This window comes from Pseudoliparis swirei, chromosome 18 (genome assembly GCF_029220125.1).
Source record: "Pseudoliparis swirei isolate HS2019 ecotype Mariana Trench chromosome 18, NWPU_hadal_v1, whole genome shotgun sequence".
Lineage (NCBI taxonomy): Eukaryota > Metazoa > Chordata > Actinopteri > Perciformes > Liparidae > Pseudoliparis > Pseudoliparis swirei.
In genome coordinates this window covers 27,129,060-27,150,907 of record NC_079405.1, presented here as the reverse complement: position 1 = coordinate 27,150,907, position 21,848 = coordinate 27,129,060, and the positions used below count along the sequence as shown (strand labels likewise).

The following is a 21,848-nucleotide window of genomic DNA, read 5'->3' as shown; positions in this document are numbered from 1 at the left end:
CAAACAACAAAACACTATTACATTATTAAAATTATGGGGGCATTTTTGCCCGTCTTCTCGTGGTATCAGGGGCAAAGTTATATTTTTTCGGGGCAGTTTTGCTCCTCGTGTATTTCCGACGCTGGGTTCTAGAAACCATCAAGTCCCCTGCCGGCTGCTGGCTCCATCACCACTAACTAGTCCATGCATCCCCAACTTTATTCCAACAATTAGTCATAAAATTGCTTGGAAACGTTCATGTGACCTGAACACGGAGTAAAAAAAAATACATCATGCATCATATCGTGCCCTGAAAAGCCATCCTGTCATTCCCATCATCTAAAAACAGACAAGACTCAAACGATCCCAAAATAAGGTCACGCTTTTATGCAGCGATCATGTAAATCTGCCATGAGCGTTCACCAACCAGCAAACTAGGACAAACCAATACATATCAATTAAAAAACAGCTCCCCTGTCACCCATATAAAAAAGGGGGGATGTGTGGCGATGAGGAGGGAAAGGAGCTACAGCAGACATCCCAAAATAACCGCCGTCTAGTGGGGCTGCAGGTGTCCCTCCAGGCGGGGGCTGTCACCTCGGGCGAGACACTCAGGAGTGGAGCGTCTCTCCAGTGGGGATGAGGCGCTATGCACCGCACACTATGTACAACTATGCACCTCATATGCAGCCTGCATAGCTTGCACTTTAATGTATCCGTCTGCATATCTGTCACTGATGTTGCCAATAGGTGTAAATCAAAAAATTATTTCAATAGCATTTAAAATGTACTAATTCCTCCACAGAAAAAACTAGAAAGATAAAGCAAATAATTGCAGCAGAGACAATATTTAGATAATTTCCAGTGACAGATTGGCAAAAATGGTTAATTATGTAAGTTTATATAACCATTAGATTAGATTATATATTCCTTTATTAGTCCCAGTGGGGAGAGTGCAGGATCACAGCAGCGGGTGCACATTAGAGCATTAATAAAACACCATAACACTAAATATACAGAGGAAACTAAATATAGACACAAGGCAGTGAGCAAAGTGAATTTCCAGCAGGTTAAAGTGTCCAGGAAATTCAGAGTAGTTTGAGGTATTTACTTCTAGGCACACAACTTGTTTGTTTGTTTGTTGCCTTCATCTCCAATCCACCACTTCAGATTCAACATTAGTCCATAACTACAAAGATATGGAGACTGTTCGCATCCGAGCGTGTAATTCATATCCAAAGAATGATTTAATTTGTAAAATAAATTGCATAGAAGCACACGTCAACTCCCGTCTTCTATATTTTAACCCCCGAGTGTCATAAAATATCATGTTTTAACGTTGTTGCACTCATATATTTCCAAGTTTCCTGTTTTTAATTCATATCGTGATTCGTGAGCATCAAAGCCGAACGTAATTCTCCACGTTGTGGACGACTGCGCTCCCCCAACTAATGAGTCGCGCTCCACTGGAGGATGTTTTTAATGCACCGTCATAACGAGAAACGCAATAACTCCAGAAGCAACATTTCAGTTCAGCATGTTAGAGGCATGTAATTGATGTTTTACTATATATTGCATAAAATAGCACTTTCACTTCCTTTGTGAGTGTTTAGGTCATATCATAAGATGGGACCGCGAACATAAACATGTAATATCGTTATAACACTGTATTGTAAATGCTTTAACTGATATCAGAGACTCAAAAAATGATGACAACGTTGACGCTCTGACAGACTTTCGACATGGGCAGGAATCCCTGACTGCTTGACTGATAAAAATAATCATACATCATCATTAAAAAGATGAAGTGAGGCTTGGTATTACTGCAGCAGTTTGTGAAACACGAGGCGCATCTGGCTCGTCACCTTCTGCAGGTAAACACGGGGTATGAAGGAGGCGGCATTCTTGTTCCCTTACCCGGCAACAGGTTCTAGAAGAGACGCTCATTATTTATAAAAATAGATCTCAACCCATAAAGCAGAACTGACACTTTCTCCAATTAGAAGAAATTATCCTCCCAAAAGTGTCATCAAAAAGTGTTATAGAACATCTATAACACTTTGAAAAGTGTGAGGAGGTATTCCAGGCCTCCAGGGTCACACGAAGAACAAAGTTAGAAGTAGAAAATAACTGGTTGTGTTGCATTGTGGGTAAGCTGCACTGACACACTGGAGACACGTCCTTCCCCGTCCCACTACCCAACGGTCGCAAAGGGCGGGAACATTTCTGGACAAATTAATAGCGTAACTATGCATATGCTCATTTTCCAGCGTCACATTAAATAGGAATTTATTATAAATGACACCCCTCTCTGCACGTACAGTGGGTTCTCCCATTGCATGTGCATCCCATAATACACAATACCAACACTTAGCTCTCATGCAAGTTTTATTTCTGGTGAAAATGTACTTTATATTTTTCTTTCTAAGCCATTAGCTAGCTAGCCGTGTTACAATGTGGGATGTAGCTTAATTGAGGACTTTTAATTAATATATATATATTAATTAAAACTATGTTTTTTAACAATTTAATATATATAATATAGCAAACACTTTGTTTCTATCTGTATGTGGATTGTTCAATGAAGTCTGAACAAATAACCACAATGTATATTTACATTTGTCATATCTATTCTTGTATATTAATTTGTATTACCTTATTAAGGATCTTATTGTATTATATAATATTGTATATTTCTTGTTAATTCCCATAAACTGCAGTCAGACCTGTCCACAGTCAAAAAGGGAAATTAGAAAATAATTCTAAAAAATAAATACTTTTTTGATAGAAAGTATATGATATGAGAATTATAATACAGCATATACCAATTTGCCTTAGTAGAAATAGATGCATCTCATGAAAATGAGAATACACTCCTCCTACCATTCAACTAATCATGAGCAGAGTTGTTGCTTAAATCAAACCGCCGAGGACGACGGGGAAGAAATAATCCAAAACTTGACGTGTCTGCCCTAGAAAAAGTGGCGGGCGGCGGTACTGCAGCGCGGCAGGCGAGCAGCTGGCCCGCCGTCCCCCGAGAGCCTCTCTCTACAGTAATTACCATCAGCGGCACTCTGGAGACGGCCCTGCCCAGTCTTTAGACCCAACCACTGTTCTACTTATTCTTAATACACACAGACACACACGAGTATATGCATGCGCGTGTGTGTGTGTGCCTCCGAGCGACAGGAAGTGGGGCGCGGCGGCAGGAGAGCGCGCCGGCTTCGATAAACAGCTGTATCCTCCATTAATAAATGGGAGAGATGATGAGAAAAGAGGCAACGTACGTATTTAAAAAGAAAAGAAAGGAGCAGGTCTCTGCAAAATCGATGAGAACCGGATGTCTCGGCGGCGTTGACGCCGTGGAACACAAACGAGGAAGAAACAGCGAGGAGCAAATTGGGAATGAATCAATGAGCAGAGCTGCTTCACGTAAAAGTGAATCAATGTCTCTAAAGGAAAGACACTTTTAAAGGGTTATAATGGTCCGTCTTCCTTCGATAATTGCCCTTTTCTTGCCATTATGAGAGCAATATTTGACTTCCTGCAGTGCTGTACGGTCCACATAACGCTTCAGAGGGTGTAGTAACAGTGTAATCCACTTGCTTTGATACAGACAGGTTTGGGTTTGCAAGTAATCAACTAAAGTTGAAACACCTGTAGGAATTGTGAGCGTCAACTTTGAAGGCTTAGTACTTGCAGACCTCCAGAAAAGCTGCAAGTTGTAAAGCCGTCACTTGTTCCCCGAAAAAAGGCCTTTTTGTATGACTGAAATGTACATTCTTTTTCATTTTTTGGTAACCTAAACTTTTTTGTTTAACGTCTGGCAGTTTGCCGCTGACCTTTTGTACCATTTGAGGTTATTCACTGGATTTGAGCTGCTTACATTTCAATAAAAACTGGAAAAATGGTGTGAGATCTAAAATTTTGATCGGGAGTGTATGTTCAAACTCGGCATTATGACGCGTGGAAACACGCCGTCGCTAGACCCACCGAGGCGTTCGGTGTTCATGGGACTCCGATACCAGCCCGTCGTGTTTCACAGCCTTCCAACAAGCTTTACGACAACATTCAGATGGAGGCAGAGGAGAAAGAAGTCGTGTTGAGGAAGAACTTATTCTGTGAGAGAATGTTGCTTTCAGCTGGCTGGTAGCGAGTCTTGACATTCAGAGAATGATCACAAAATGTCACGGAGATACACCGGAGCTGAGGTGGATGCTAATGCTTTGTATTCTTCTTCTCCCGGGGGAAGCATCTTTTAGCTTGAAGACAACAACAAAAAAGTCCTGCTCTTAGTCAAAATGTTATGGTGCTTTAGATTATTTTAATAAAAAAGTATATTATATTAAAGAAAATATATATATATATTAAGAAAAAAAAATATATATATATATACACATAAAGAAATATATATATGTATATAAATATATTTATATATAAATTTAGATATAAATATATATAATAAAATATATACATAAAAATAATATATATATATATAAATTCAATGTTCATTGAAATTCAAAAGGCCATGAATTTTAAATCAATATGTAATGTGCTCATATTGTCTCCTAAAGTGGACAATTACTAGGATAATTTGTGTTTTTAAAACACTCATTAAAGTACCTCCTGTCAATTGTCTTAGTAAAATGCATTACTCTTGTTGAGGTGATCTCTTCCTCGAGGTAAGAAAAAAACTTTCACAAAACTGCTGGGATTTTTTTTTTTTTAGGAAAGTTAAAAAAAAAGAAAAGTCGTCCATTTTGTTAAACTAAATTCTGTCACAACAAGTAAAAATAGGGGTGAAAAGAAAAAGACGAGGACTCTGAATAAAGAATGTCACGAAGCACTCGGAGAGGACAGACGCTCGGATTGAAAAGTCCTTGTCGCAGCCGCACTGATCCGCGAGTGGCACCGAAGGGCAAAAATGACGGCGTCGTCAAACGGCGCTCCCAGAAGCCCTTCTGCGGCTGCTCCGCTCGGCATTCGGCAACATCAGGACTTCTCTTTTAAGAAGAGGCACACGATTGCAGCCGGCTCATGTTTGGTTGAGAGCAGCGTGCACGCAAAGTCAAACTGCACTTGTTGTGAGAAGTGTCATCGCAGTGAGGGGGGGGGGGGGGATGTCTGATCGCGGCACTTTCCCAAAGTCATGCCGAGACGTGCCGTTCGCCCTTCTGTTAAACTTACGGAGTCAATATCCCAGGGCGAGTTTAAAGCGGTTGTCAATCACTATGAGAGAAAGAGAGAGAGGGGGGGGGGGGGGCAAGGTCAAACAGTCACCGTCTGACAGACTAGTTCAGTTCAGCCTCCCTTGAGGAATTTACGAGAGCCATAATCCTTAATTCACAGGAAGGGAAGGTTACAGCGCAGGCGATCGCCTTTGATCGGCCCATAAACAGCAGCCAGTCGACGCTGCGCTGCTCCTCAATCCGTCATTTAAAATATTCCCCATTAAACTAGAAAACATAAAGAGTAGATTAATCTATAATGAGGATAAAGTCATCATGCGCAGCTCTTCCTGTAGTTTTCTCTGAACCGACATGAACTACATCGGTGGACTCTGATTGATGGTGTGGAAAACGCCAATCGATACCTTATGGGACACCTGGACAAAGGGTCGCCATCACTCACCGCTCCTCCGGATAAGAATGAAACTAACTAATCACTTCATGCACTTTATAGATTAGAGGGAGTTTACAGATTACAGGAAGAGTTTAGAGACAATGGGAATGAAGATAAAGCCTCACGTAGGACGTAGAGAACACTTTGGATTCAGAATATACCTCGAGCACCTGAGGCCTTCATCATCAACGAGGATGCGGCTCCAAGAGGGGAACTCTAAATACGTCATTATACAGTAATTGTCCTTCTGGGGACCACCATGTATTCCCCTCCATTCAGATTATCTGAAGGTCTACTTTCGTGGGGGGTTTTTCTTCAATTGTGCCAGAACAAAAATCACAAGCGTGACAGAAAAATAGAGACTTTACACGGTAAGATAAATCTATCAGAGGAAAATTGAGTCGATTCTCCGTCCACTACTTGGATCCAAAGTGAAGCAGCTCAATAACTCTTGGATGGGGTTGCCATGACATTTAGTCACATGACTCCAGGACAATGAATCCTCGCGACTTCGTCGAGCACCACGACGTTGACATTTGTGGGGTTTTTGAGTGAAATATCGACATCTATTGGATGGATTGCCATGAAATGTCGAAATTCCCCACATAATTAATTGTAATAACTTTGATAATGCATCTTCATGTCAAATTTTGTAATATCCGATTAAATGCCTGCAAATGAGGTGACAATCCCATCAGCTGTACTGTGTGTTTAATAATAAATGCCTATTTATCTCTACGACAATGACTAAAAGATAACTCAAATGAATCAGTAAAGCTCCTCAACCATTATCTCTAAATACATATAAAAAGCGAAAGAATATGGATTAGTTTAGGGCTGCAACAACGAATCGATAAAATCGATAAAAATCGATGATTAATATAGTTGGCAACGAATTTCATTATCGATTTTCTGGCTCAATAAGTCACGGAGTATAAACAAAGTAGATTTGAGCGCAGCAGAGGGCAGCCAGAGTGAGAGGGAGAGAACGACGCGCGTGCGAGAGAGCCCATCGCGCTGAGCTGCCGCGCTGTTGATGAATCTAATTGGCTGCTGCTGCTCACGTGGAAGCGAAGTCCTTCACGTACGTAGAATGGAGACATTCGAGAGCTGCGCCCGGGTGACGTTATGACCCCAGAACAAGAGGAAGAACATGGTTTTTATTCCGTGGCGGATGGCTGAAAATATTTTCGGAAAGGCAACGGAGAAACCCATAAATAGCCAACTCAGGAGAGTAAACCAATGTCAGTCTGTTTATGACGGGTTCATCCACATGACCAGTGAACAGGGTTCATCCACATGCTGACCAGTGAACAGGGTTCATCCACATGCTGACCAGTGGGTCTCCAGGACCTTTCCATGACTTTAAACCAAATTTCCATGATTAAACATTTAATGAAAACTGTGTAGACATGAACAAGTGAGAAGATGTAGTATTTAAAATAACAATGAGAATTCCAAAGCATACCGTATATATACCGTGTAAATTAACATTTGAATAAAACAAATTTGCATTACTTTTCCAAATATTTGGGGATTTTATTTTTTTCAATTACTTTTCTAGGCCTGCTAATAGCCATTTAAAAATGCCATGACTTTTCCAGGTTTTCCATGACCGTACGGACCCTGTTTTGAATAAAGGGTTGAAAATTACAGTGTTTTTGTTTTTTTATCCGATTAATCGATTAATCGATAAAATAATCAACAGATTAATCGATTATCAAAATAATCGTTAGTTGCAGCCCTAGATTAGTTGTAGGTAAACTCAAAAGGATGAAATAGAATATAATCTAAATGTCACGGGCATTAAAACCAAGACCCCATTAACAATGATGACTTCAACTGGAACTATAAATATGATAATACACGAACAATAACTAGAGCGTGTTTTCGGGAGGTTCATGATTACACCTGCTCAACATTAGCACGTTAGCGTGCAGATGTTTGCACTAAGCTCAACGCATAGCATTGCAAAAATACAAATATTACTACATTTGGGAATTTGGTGCTTTTTTGTGAGTTTTGTGTTGGATTTTCTTTCTTCAAAAATAAAACTGCAGTAGCAGTAGCATACCATATTGTCAGCACACGTTAAATCTTTAGTAGTTTTGTGAAAATGAAGAATAAAGAAAGCTCTTTATCCGATAGAGCCGGCTCAAAGCAAGTGCATTTTGGCGAGTGGACCACAGCAGCTTTGAATATTTCATATTTAATATTACATATTACATAGTAGTATAATCCCCCAGATGTCTGGAGAGGTTAAAATCCTCATTACTCGTCATGGCCAGACCCCTCACCCCGTATGAAATGACACGGCCTTATTAGTGACGACAAATTACTGCCGAGTTAATTAACCAGAAAGCTCCTTCAGGGGCATTATCAAATGTTTATTAAGAAATTAACAGATTGCCAGTTCACCAACTCCACGTAATTGATTTGTTCCCATTCAGGTTATGAACTTGTCTATCCCCCCCCCACCATCCATTTAGACAACCATCCGGGGAGAATAAAAATAAAAAAAGGGGGGGGGGGGGACACATTACAGCGTCCACGGCTGAATCGGAGCGACGCTCATCCCCGCCGTACTTCGTGCGTTGGAGTGTGTTTCTGCTAACGAGGTGGCGGTTTTCTACTCGGTTAGTAACTCAGGAATGCGGAGCGCCTCGCGATGAAGACGAGCGCTCCGCGGTGAGCCGCGAGAAAGGGAACCGGAGGAGGCAAAGAAGCAGAGTTGATGTGGATTTTCTGCATAAACGGGCCCGTGTGAACCCACGGCCGTGTAACCGGAGCACGCCACACGGAGCATTAGCGGGCTGACGAGGCCGGTCTCCTTTAATTACCGGTGCGCTCGCCCATCGATGGCAGACGTCCCCTCCCCCCCCCCCTCGGCTTTTTGGCGCCGCCTCCGTAGATCTGGATGAGACGTAATGGCGGGAGATTGTCGGGGACGGAAACAAACACGGGTTGAAGCGAAGGCCACGCTGACGTTCTGGGTGGACGGCGGCAGAGTGACTCGCAAAACGTGACACGGCGTGGAAAAAGGAATTTTAAAATAATGTTGAATTGAATGAATTTGAGATTAAAATCATTTTTACCAGTCAGCTTTAAAAGCAAATAAGACGTGTGGCACAAATGATGTACTTGTTGCTCCTGTTTTAATGAACTTGCCTATATGACCCGGTCCATTAAAAAAACTAGGAAAGCAACTGCAGATTAGTCGTTAAAAAACCACAAAGAAATAAGGATAAAATGTACTTATTCTCAGATTTATGTTTTGTGTTTTTTTGTTTTAAAAAAAGAAGAAAAACACTTTGAATCTGTAGACTACTGCATAATCGGCTTATTACTGCCATTTGATGACAATTGATCCATATACTGTAAGCCTAAATAAGTATATTTATTATTCTAGATCAAAGGTTGAATGTTATTTCTCAAATTTCAAAAAGTGCCCCCAATTTCTTTTTAAATGCCCCTAATTGACCCTAAAGAATGATGTGAACTTCCTACCCTGCATGTGAATGTAGAGCGATTCCTTCAGTCATGCAGCTGTTTGAGTGAGCGACCTGAACCTCGGGCGATTGAAAATATTTGGGGGAAATCCACAAATGAATGTTGTTTTAAAGTATTTTTCTTTACCACAGCCAAACTGAGGATATGACGTAAACATTTAAATACTGTACATCTGCGAAGGAGCCGGAAGCTGATGTTTCCTGGACGGCGTTGGACCCGTAGCGTAGAGACGACGCCTGGACCTCGACTAGAAATTTGCTCTATATTTTGGGTAACACTCATTTCCGTGTCCTTGCCTCCTCAAAGTGAAGGTCGTGCCCAGGCCCATTAAGGACAATGGAGAGAGAGAGAGAGAGAAAATGACATGTGCCAGTTCGAGAGCTGGTGATGGAACAGAGGCGGGAGCAGCGGAGCACGGCTCCAGGATTTAGATCAGCGAGACAGATTTGCGTCATCGGCAGGTCTTTAGGAGGGCCGGGTCTAATCTCCCGCAGACAGGCTTAAGAAAGGAAAACCTGACGCTTGTATCCTTGCAGATAGGGGCTTTCAGTAATTAGCATCGTTAATAAGAGCGGTGGGTACAGAGTCACGTTCAAAGGTGTCGAGTCAAAGGGGGGAGATAAGGCCGTGACGAGGAGAAGGCCAAGACGAGGAGGCGCATCCACATCAAGGTCCCCCCCCCCCCCTTATTTACATCCACGTCGCATGACCTTGGATGTCAGGAAAATACACCCTGGAGACACATGTATGAGCGGCTAACGCAACATTAGACGACGTTTAAACGTGATATGCTTTGCGCCGCTTTTATCACCATGGCAACCCTGTTTAAGACAAACAAAATGGCTGGTAACCTTTCGGCATCCCGAGGACTGATATGGTATAAGTAGAAGCAAAAATGCTTATATATTCCCATCCTAAATTATCATTATAAAATAAATCAGATAATTAATATAAATTAAAGAAAATTATATATACAGGACTGTCTCAGAAAATTAGAATATTGTGATGAAGTTCTTTATTTTCTGTAATGCAATTAAAAAAACAAAAATGTCATGCATTCTGGATTCATTACAAATCAACTGAAATATTGCAAGCCTTTTATTCTGATTTATTGCTGATTATGGCTTACAGCTTAAGAAAACTCAAATATCCTATCTCTAAATATTAGAATATCATGAAAAAGTATACTAGTAGGGTATTAAACAAATCACTTGAATTGTCTAATTAACTAGAAACACCTGCAAGGGTTTCCTGAGCCTTGACAAACACTCAGCTGTTATAAATCTTTTTTACTTGGTCTGAGGAAATATTAAAATTTTATGAGATAGGATTTTAGAGTTTTCTTAAGCTGTAAGCCATAATCAGCAATATTAAAAGAATAAAAGGCTTGCAATATTTCAGTTGATTTGTAATGAATCCAGAATGCATGACATTTTTGTTTTTTTAATTGCATTACAGAAAATAAAGAACTTTATCACAATATTCTAATTTTCTGAGACAGTCCTGTATATATTTATGTGTATATATATTTATGTGTATACACATATATTATATATATATACATACATCTTCCATATACATACGTTTTAATCACACTTATTACCCTCAAAAATTGTTTTATAAATAATACTTTTGAAAACAAAATGTAAAATGTGTCGACCGTTCTTACATCCGTTTTAACATTGTTCCATAATTGGACTCCTACATTAGAAATACATCTTTTATTCCATATTTTTAGCTTTTTGTGCAGTAAACTTACAAACATCTCTTGAAACAGTTCTCAGTCTTAAGAAAAGACGACGCAAAAGTTCACAGGGAGCGACCCCTGGCAAACTCAATTATGAACTCCAAATCACGCTTACAATACGTTTGAAGGGCTAATTCCAAAAGATGACCGATGAGCCGGTACGCCAGCCGAGCGTAATCCTCGACGTAGTGCACTTTTGATAAATCACAGCCGTCAGCCGTCGCCGACAGTGTTTTCTCAACTAATTCTCAGCGTCACTCCCACTTCTCCCTCATTATCTGCACTCGAACAACAGCAGAAGTCGAGCTAATAGGTGTGCGTTCACTCATTGCAGAGAGTCTCAGAGACTGCCAACATTTCCTAATGACTGCATCCAGCACTTCTAAATTATTGAAAATGCCTAAGCACCTCACCGGCTACAGAAATGGATATTAACCTTGGTGGAGAGATATTCAAATCCAGTCGGAGCTGGAGGAAATGTATTCTCGCTGAGACAGATGGGGGGGGGGGAGACGCCCGTAGTTTGAAGTCCCGGCAAAATAAAAAGAAGTCGCTACGAGAGGACTTAACCCCCCCTGTAAAATATTCAGGACCGAGTGTCATTGAGCCGCCCCTCTTCCCAGTGTGCTCCCTTCAAACCACGCTGGGCTCTCGTCGACACCGGCGGGTTGTTGCTGAGCGGGAACACCTTCACAAACGGAAGAAGCTTAGCAAACGTTTACAAATTCACCGCTGTGCCGCGACGGGGGAAAAAAACAGCCCGAGGATTATCTTGCAGTGCAGACATGAATTCAGGAGTTTTGATTTACGGAGAGAAAAGAAGAAGAAAAAGAACCCACACTACATCCCACCGCACCTTTCAGAGCCTCCCGGAGTCTAACAGTCTGAATATCGTGACGTCCTTATTTCGCATCGTCGTTGACGAATCGCCGGAAATTGAATTCCTCGGCTCGGCTGAATGTGCCGCCGAAGCCGATGTGATTCTGTTGCAGAGATACCCGGCTGGCAGTCAGCTCAGGCGCCGATAATGTGCTATAAGCCAGAGAGGAAGAAGCCCTGATCAGAACTCTTATCCTCTGGCCCCGAGAGAGAGAGAGGTGGAAGTCGTGGAAGAGAGGGACAGCAACGAGTAAATGTGAGATTTTTTGCATACTCCACGGAGTAAAACTATACATTTTGGGAACACTCGACGTCGCGATTCCATGCATCTATATCTGATGTGTGGGCATGATAGAGTGGAGAGGTACACCTCATGCCTATCTCGCAAGCTCGTCCACTAGTCGTCGATACGTACACGTGGTATTTGTTATTATTCACGTTGGCTGTAACCGATTACTTCTGTTTAAATGTGACAACGTGCTAATGAATAAAGTTAATTTCTTATGTGCGTTTTTAAAAAGTGTTCGAAAATGGAGGATGGATTCAACTTCAATAACTTTTACACAGTCCGACACACATCTTTTAAATTAATATAACATCTTAATTTGAGAGCTGAAATTACCTCTCAACCTAGTCGAGTGATATTTTAAAACATTAAAAACAGGCAAAAAGTTAAAGATTACAAAGTTGCAGTGCAGTTTAAGAAATAAAATGCAGGAGTGAGATGCAGAAATGTATCAATAATCTTTGAATCTGGTTCAATTAAAAAAGGCAGCAGCAAAAAGAAAAGTCTTCACTCTGGATTTAAAGGGTCTCTGAGGGTCTCGGGGGGTCTCTCGGGGTCTCAGCAGACCTGCAGCTTTCAGGGACCTTGTTCCATAAACGTGGAGGAACCGAGCGCTGCTTCTCTCCGTGTTTATTTCCGCCTCTTGGAACAGGAAGTAGACCCGTCCCAGACGACCTGACGTGATGTGTGAAATATTACGGCATGTGTGATGCTGATAAAGCCGGACAAAGAAGACGCAGGTTAGTATCACGGGTGTCAACAGAATAAATAATAGTCCGCTCAACGTTAATAAACCAGTTCCAATTGTCAAAGAAAGACAAAGCAGGCATGAAAAAATAAACACGGCACTGTTGCGTGTGCCAACTTGGCTGGACCAATGTTTACAGCGACAACCAGCTCCTGCACTGAGGTATTCAGGTACTGAGGAATGCTGTATTTATGATTCATTTGCATGTGTTTGTTTGCTTTTAAATCATAAGACCCAATGCTTCGTTTGCAGAAGAGGTGATAACGTAATCATTCCCCATTGTGTACGTAGATGCAAGAGTTCAACCTTTTGGCTGAGCTGTTATCTTGCAGTTGGAACACTTTGAGCTTTGTCCCGGTAGCAGAGTTCAGGTACCTCCATAAGAGCGTGCACGCGCTGTTAATAATGAACCAGAGAGTCGTGCACGCGCGCACACACACACAGCAAGTCAATGTCAAGAGTGTCATCAAAATGCTGCACGTCTCCTTGCGCAGCACGAGCGAAGAGGGCACGCGCTCCTCGGAGAAGCTCGTGTCCAGGGAAAGGCACCTGAAGAGCACCGGCGTCGCATGACGTCACGAAGGGACTTTAGAAACTTTTCACCTGTCTAACCATCTGTGCTCGCGCATGCTAACCTGTGGAGACACGTTAGCTCCACAAGCAGCTGCACCGAGGAGGAGGAGGAGAAGAAGAGCAACGCGACCCGGTAAAAGACGGTGCGGGGCGGCGGATTGACCGGCTGTGCCCGGTAACCGCGGGGCCGTGACGGTACCTTGAGCTTGTCCAGGAGTAAGTGCCTTGAGGCTGGTGTCCTCAGTCCTCTTGCTGCAGCCTGGGATGCCATGGAAGCCGCCATGTTGACACGGAAGAGAGAGAGAGAGGGAGATGACGTCGGGAGCACGTGCGAGGCGACGCGCAGCCGCTCATAGGGCCTCTGGGAAGACGTGGGCGGGGCTTAAAATGTGTGCACGCCCAGTTTGAAATATACAGCGATAAATACTTTAGTCGTTTAGTGCAATGAGAAAGGTTTATGTCTGATAATCAATGCTACAATGCAATGACATCTAAATACATCAACACTTAAAATGTTATCACCATATGGGCCATTTCTGCTTTCCTATTCTTATTATTATTTACATTTTTTAAAATGTATTATTATTATTATTATCATTATTATTATTATTATTATTATTATTATTAATAATAATAATAGTATTATTCGTAATATCATTATTATTATTATTATCATTATGTGTATTATATGTATGTGGTTCCTTGTGTGTTTAATTTTTTTCATTTGTTTAAATGTAATTTGTATGCAAAAAAAAGCTTTTTTTTACTTTAAAAAATAAATACAACATTTATTTTTCTGCAAGGTCATACAGAACAGACATTTTATTTTCTGGCAGTTAAGTTCATGTCAAGGTCATCTGTGTATTTTATGGATCTGTTGAAGAGTTTACATTCTAAAAATCAGTTTTTTAAACCTAGTTATAATGTGTTTATAAAGTCGAACGTTTTATTTGACTGTTTTGGACCAAAGATGAAATCGAAATGACGTGATTTTATATATTTTGATTTTTTTTGTGACCTTAAGGATAATCACAGCCTCATCCATATTTTGATAGTACTTTTAGAGGGAACTTTAACTTTTGACAAATCATTGCTACTATTACGTTAATAAATTATCCGACTACTTTTTCCAACTCTGTTTGGAGTTAATTTAAATTTTACTGATTAATGCGTCTAAATAAGTGCTGATGATTAATTAATTTGACGATGAGGTTGGCAAATTGTTTCTGAGTGGATGAAGGGGTGGGTTGTAATTTGTGAAAACCAACCCTACACTATGTATTTGTTGCTATTTAATTATGTAAAAACAGCCAGAATGAAGATTTGTCAATTTGTCAAATACTTAAATATTCAAATAGCTAAACACTAAAAGCCCAACATTGGTTTTGAGGGTCGGATCTCCGTCAAGTGGGTGACCTTGTGAGCGGAGACAAACAATCACTGCGCTGAGAGGCATTGGAACCGCGGTCCAATCAGAGCGTGGGATGCGTGAGCTTGTCTGAATGGCTAAATAGACCACTCACACAGCCCTCCAGAGCCCTCATTACACGCCGCATCTCGAAGGGGCGCAGAGGGCAAACCGATCATAAAGAGCAGTGATTATGACAGAGGAAGAGAGAGAGAGAGAGAGAGAGAGAGAGAGAGAGAGAGAGGGAGGGGGGTGAGCTATACTCACTTAGAAACCGTCAGCGTCAGCAGGCTCGGGAGGACGAGGCAGAGGGGAGGCAATGATGATGATGGTGATGATGATGGTGATGAAGAACCTCTGCAACCCAGGGATCCTTCTCTGGTCCAAAAAAAATCTATATTCTACAACCGTGACACACTTTTAAAAATGTGCAAATATAAAACCAGTTTAATGTCAACTGGGGCGGGAACCCATCTCATGTTTATTTGATACTTTTGTTCTCATCCCCCCTTTTCTTTTTTCCGGGGCGAGAGCTTTTTGATAGTCAGCGATCCATATTCCACGCAGTGATGTATTCTTTTCGACGGGGTGAGAGCACAAATGAAGTGGAAAGCGCCGCACTGGTATAATATTTTGGGGTCTGTCAACAAATCCTTTTCCCGGATGCATACATGTGTATTTTTTTTGGGTGTCAGGGAAGAGTGACGCTCACGCTTGAGTCAAAAAGACAAGCAGAATGACTAAAAGATGATTCACTGCAACATTTTTCTGGCTTATGTTTTTCTATTTTTTCTTTGTCTCCACCATGACGTTTTCTCGTCTCAGGGGGATTGATTTTCAGACAGGAGCGTCGGAATATCAATGGCCCTTACTAATATAATTCAACTTTTCATCCCATTCGAGTTGTTGCTCTGTGTATTTTGTCTGCAGTGATAGCGATCATGTAATTATTCTTCTGGAATACAAAGCAACGAGAGCAGCCGTTTCTGCTTCGCTGACGCATTTGTTATTTCAATGGGCAAAGAAGAAGCTAGTATTATATATTTTTATATATTTATACCATCTTATCCCAAAAAAGTCTGGGTACTACAGATGTATGATATCTTATCAATAATGCAAAAAAAAATACAATTATACGTAGATATTTACCTCTCGCTTTAAGCGTTCATAAAATACAATTAAATAATTTAATTTAAATAACTAACAAAACAACAACAGAGTTAAATCTGTCAGTATGAAGTCAGTGTCCTCTAGAATAAGTCTTGAATCAGACAATACTGGACATATTTTTGTTTAAATTAATTATTCTCCAATACATTTGCTTGAATAAAATTCAAATATGTTCAATTTAAAATATTTATACAGAAAAACAAGCTTTTTATTGTCAAATAGAATATAAAATATGGAAAACAATATATGAAATACAATATGCAAACTTTGAGTAATAGTGTAAACAAGATACTAAACCTGAAAACACGTGCAGTTGCATCATCGCTGTCACTACGATAAAGCCACCAAACTTATGTGGTAAGTTACAACGTCTATCCTCCATTTTCATCATACTTTCTGGCTAATCTGCCTGGTTTTATACCCCGAGGGTGTAATATGAATGCTGCATGTCCCATCGTCTCTTCCCTCTGCTCCGCCTCCCCAGAGGAAAATGTGCTGGCAGAGCAACTAATTTGAGGTTTCCCCTCAATAATCTATTGTCTGTTTCCACTCAGTGAGCTGCGAGCTGTCAGAATACCATGACGAGCGGCCCCGAGGTCGAGTCCTCCCTCACTCGCATAGTGGGGCCCGGCTAACAACCCTCGGGGGTCTCTGGAGGGACCTGACGCTTCGTGAGTGTGTTTTCTCTGTCTGTCTGTCTGCCTTCCTGCCTGCCTGTCTGTCTGTCTGTCTGTCTGCCTGTCTCTCTCTCTGTCTGTCTTGACACTATAACAGCCTCTCCTCTCCGTCTCTCTCCTCCTTTAAGGGGCCGAGCAGCTCGCCCTGACCCGGTGAATACGGTGAATATGCATCAGGACTGTGAGCCGGCGGCGGAGAGGCGTTTGAAGGCCGTCGGGACACGCAAGTTACGAAAGTATCTATTCAGCTTGTAACAGTGCGGTGACTCGACTCTAAGCCGAGGTTTTAAAAACTCGGTTTCAGTGTGTGTGCTCACATCAAGATTCACGCGGCATCAGCCAGCCGGAGAACGCTTTTGTTTCCCATCCGACAGAAAACCGAACGAGTGAGAGAGAGAGATGAGGAATTAATGCACTTAACCGCTGAGTCAACACAAGAGGAATCCGGCGGCTTAGTCACACAGACGGCGAGCAGACTGCAGGACAAGGGAAATGAAAAACAGGCGAGGAAAGACCTGAGAGTGACGGAGGAAGAGAGAAAGTGAGGGAGGTGGGCAGAGGAGGGGTCGTCTCCACCCCGCTCAGCACATCTTCTCATATGACAGACGGCGGACATAATTAGTCATCATCTTCAGGGCTAACCCCCTTAGAGTCGTGTCACAGCTTCTGCATATGCACGATGAGCCTGAGCCCCGACTTTACATCCCTGCATTCGCCTCCAATAGAGTTTCGAGCAACGTCCTCCAACTGCTGAGTGTCGAAGGAAACATTTTCTCAGCTGTTTCTCTGTCCTGAAATACTTAGAAGAGTAACGGGACTCGGTGGGGTCATTGGAAAGGGTCACGAAACGATGACCTAGGGTCTTATTCCTGGACAGGTCAAACAGAATCAGAATCAGAATCAGGTTTTATTGGCCAAGTAAGTTTGCACAAACAAGGAATTTGACTTGGTAAAGTGACTCTCAGTGTGCTTACACAAAATATACACGACCGTTCAAAAGTTTGGGGTCACTTAGAAATGTCTTTATTTTTCAAAGAAAAGCACTGTTTTTTCAATAAAGATAACATTAATCAAAAATACACACTATACATTGTGAATGTGGTAAATGACTATTCTAGGTGGAAACGTCTGGTTTCTAATGAAATATCTCCAGAGGTGTATAGAGGCCCATTTCCATCAACTATCACTCCAGTGTTCTAATGGTACATTGTGTTTGCTAATCGCCTTAGAAGACTAATGTCTGATTAGAAAACCCTTGTGCAATTATGGAAGCACAGCTGAAAACAGTTATGCTGGTGATATAAGCTATACAACTGGCCTTCCTTTGAGCTTGAAGTTTGAAGAACAAAATTAATACTTCAAATATTAATCATTATTTCTAACCTTGTCAATGTCTTGACTATATTTTCTATTCAATTTTCAATTCATTTGATAAATAAAAGTGAGTTTTCATTGAAGACACGAAATTGTCTAGATGACCCCAAACTTTTGAACGGTAGTGTACATTACAACACAATACAAAACAAAAACAAAACAGTGCAGTACAAAACAAACAGTGCAACGGTCTAAGATGTTTAAGAAAGTGACTAAAGAAAGTATATACAAGGCGGAATGGCTATATACAGTAGCTGTGAAACAGTCGTGCAAGAAGAAGTGGAGAGTGCGAGAAGTGCATGGGATAAATATATAAATATATATGCTACAGGCTAATATATGCTAATCGATGACGTTTAGACTCAAAGGAGCCTTTGGGGTTCTTCAACTCCCTCTGGAGAGGAAACAGATGGTTGGAGGGACTCGGGGCGTCTCTGAAAACCTATAAAGGACGGGGTCTTGGGAGAAGGCTCAGGGATTCTGCTCCATTCAGCTGAATGTTTTCATGACTGGTTTGTATTTGGCGCTTGGTTCATTACTTGTAAACTTGTTATTATAATAAAGTGTTATGGGGCAACCATGCTTCAACTACTTTTGGTTTCTCACTAGGTAAAGGAACACTAATGTCCACCACAGGGAGGACTCTGGTGAAACCATAAGAAGAGGCGTTGCAATCTTGGGACCCAGGTGACTCTGTTTAGGAGGTTCAATATGGAGGATGGTGATTTATGTTTGTGTTTTTATTTTTATTTCGTCCTTGTCTGATTGTTCGTATAGTTGGTTGTTGTGCTGTAATGTAATTTGTATTTATTTGTTGTTGTTTTTGCTTGTCTTAAAATGAAATGATTGAAAGAAAGAGTTTGGAGACATGACGACCCCAGTAAACGGACTCTGTCCCGGTGCTGGGTGCCGTACCTCGGCTTCATCGAACAACCACAATGAATTTAACTTTTCCACCAAAGGAATATCACATCACATCAACACAAATAAAACCCGTAACAGAACCACGAGAGAACACGAGCTCTGAACGTCAGCGCTGGAGAGTGAATCAATACGGAGACGGGAGCTGCCACGTCGTCTCTCCCCCGGATGTCTGTCAGCCACCCACAGCTGGAGCCCCCCCCCCCTCCATTAATGTGCCGTGGAACAACACATTGACAAACTCTGAACTTCAACAGCGCGACGAGCCGACAACCGAGATGCCGCTGAGGCTTCAATGAGACGGCTTCATTCCTGGGCCTCGGGATCACACACAGCACGGCTCGAGCATGGAACTCACACACACACACCTACACACACACACGCACACACACACACACGGTCACGGTGGCGAGGCCGGCGGAGGCTGAGAAAGTGCTTAGATGTGCATATGAGGGAGTCAGAGGAGCCAGATTTCCTCCACAAGCCTCTCAGCACACGCTGCGCCTCCTCCGTCACCACAGAGGGACGGGGGGGCACGCCTCAACACCGTTACGCTGCCTTTCATTCCCCCCCCCCACAAAACCTCCAGCATATATCAGCCCCCCCTCCTTTGCCCGTGACCTCGAAAGAAGCAGCAGGATGCCTCTCTTCCCTTTCTCTCTCTCCGAAAGGCGAATTTTTCACACAAAGAAGAAGAAGAAGGAGGAGGAGAAGAAGGAGAAGAAGAAAAAGAAGACGAAGAAGAAGGAGAAGAAGAAAAAGAAGAACAAGAAAAAGAAGAAGAAGAAGTAGACGAAGAAGAAGAAGAAGAAGAAGGAGAACAAGAAAAAGAAGAAGAAGAAGTAGACGAAGAAGAAGTAGGAGAAGAAGTTGAAGAAGAGGAAGAAGAAAAGGAAGAAGAAGTAGACAAGAAGAAGGAGAAGAAGTTGAAGAAGAAGAGGATAAAGAAGGAAAAGATAACAAAAGAAGAAGAAAAAGAAGAAGAAGAAAAAGATAAAAAAATAAGAAGAAAAAGAAGAAGAAGAAGAAAAAGAAGAAGGAGACGAAGAAGAAGAAGGAGAAGAAGATGAAGAAGAAGAAGAAGAAGGAGGAGAAGAAGGAGTAGAAGAAAAAGAAGACGAAGAAGAAGGAGAAGAAGAAAAAGAAGAACAAGAAAAAGAAGAAGAAGAAGTAGACGAAGAAGAAGAAGAAGACGAAGAAGAAGGAGAACAAGAAAAAGAAGAACAAGAAAAAGAAGAAGAAGAAGTAGATGAAGAAGAAGTAGGAGAAGAAGTTGAAGAAGAGGAAGACGAAAAGGAAGAAGAAGTAGACAAGAAGAAGGAGAAGAAGTTGAAGAAGAAGAGGATAAAGAAGAAAAAGATAACAAAAGAAGAAGAAGAAGAAGAAGAAGAAGAAGAAAAAGATAAAAAAAGAAGAAGAAGAAGAAGAAGAAGTAGAAAAAGAAGAAGGAGATGAAGAAGAAGAAGGAGAAGAAGATGAAGAAGAAGAAGAAGGAGAAGGAGAAGGAGAAGAAGAAGAAGAAGAAGAAGAAGGAGAAGAAGATGAAGAAGAAGAAGAAGGTCTCCAGGTCGGTCCATATGAGGTTTTGAAAATGTCAATAGAGAGATCAAAGCCATCGGGACGGCGCCCCCCGAAGGCGACGCGGCTGCGATAAATCATCTCGTTCCTCGATGGAGGTCACGGAGGTGGAGGGAGGTAGAGGAGGATGGGTGGGGCAGGGGAGGTGGACGAAGAAGGGCGGGTGGGAGCGCTCCACCACATGCCTGAGGGGGGGGGGGGGGCGATTCAAGGTTCAAGGGTCAAGGTTCAAGATTCAGGGTGCGACTCGACGCAAAGTCATTTGAGACGACACGGTGACCTTTCAAGTCCCCCCCCCCCCGCTCTCGCTGTGAGTTATTTCTTTGATCTAAGCCTGTTGCGTCACGGCCCCCTTCTCTCTGGGGGGGGGGGGGCTCTGGATCAGCTCAACGGGACATCGTTGCCTACATCAGAACAGCTAAGCGAGGATCATTTGATGGATGGTCGTTCCTATAATGTTTTTTTTTCCCGGGCGAAATCATATCCAAATGCATTTTTTTAGTAGCCAAAATGTGTTTTTTCTTCTTCTGCTGTTGCTGTTTCCCGCACGCTGACAGATGATGATTGTGGTTTTCCTCACATAATATAGCTGGAAGTGGCAGCCGGTTGTTTACCACGCTGCCGTTTCCTTTTGCCGCCTCATTGCCAACTGAAGTATTCCTTAAATAATGCAATGACCGCAAGCAGATGTGAATGTCAGCTCGATGGCTAATACCTACAGTTCCAACTCCCGAGGCGGCCGGCTCCCCCCTCCACCTTAAAGGCTGATGGATAACTGAGGCGCGGTAACGGTCTCCATGTGGATGAGGGAGAGAGGAGGCGGAGGAGGAGGCGGGCGTTATCTGAGGCTCCATTAACCTTGTTTGCGTAGAGGCACCTCCACTATGCTAAGCCCACATCGCGTGGGGGGGGGGGGGGGGGGGCGGGACCTCGGGGGACCTTCCACTAATTAACCTTGCGGAGACACCCTCAGAAAAGGGAGAGGCCGGGGCCGGAATAATAAGGAGGCCTTCGCCGGGCCATTAGCGGGGGAGATTAACACATCCAACTTTCAAGGAGCTTTTTTGACACAAAACCAATATCGGCTGCACCGGCTCGGTCCGGGGGTGCGACATGCAGCGGAATCCTAAGTGACACGCGTGTCAGCCTCAGCCCAGACCATCATAGAGAGTTTTTTTGTTTTTATGAGAAGGCGTTCGCCGTGAACATCTGCGAAAGATGATTTTTTTATTTTTTATTCCTGCATATTCTCGAGTGAGGAATATTTTGCTGTGGGATGACACGGCGTCGAGCTTCCCCCACTTGAATGAATGCGTCTTTCACCAACCTCATTTGCACATATTCCAATGTGGTATTATGTAAATTGCATTTTTTTT

General features: G+C 42.3%; 1 protein-coding gene across 1 annotated transcript in view; it reads right to left on the bottom strand.

Annotated features, from left to right (window-relative positions):
- suclg2 (succinate-CoA ligase GDP-forming subunit beta) overlaps positions 1–13,652 on the bottom strand; it is a 95,571-nt gene extending 81,919 nt beyond the window's left edge. Inside the window, exon 1 of the mRNA XM_056438116.1 lies at positions 13,544–13,652. Coding sequence (XP_056294091.1) covers positions 13,544–13,627 — 84 coding nt within the window. The 5' untranslated portion in view covers positions 13,628–13,652. The remainder of the gene's footprint in view (positions 1–13,543) is intronic.
- Positions 13,653–21,848: the final 8,196 nt, after the last annotated feature.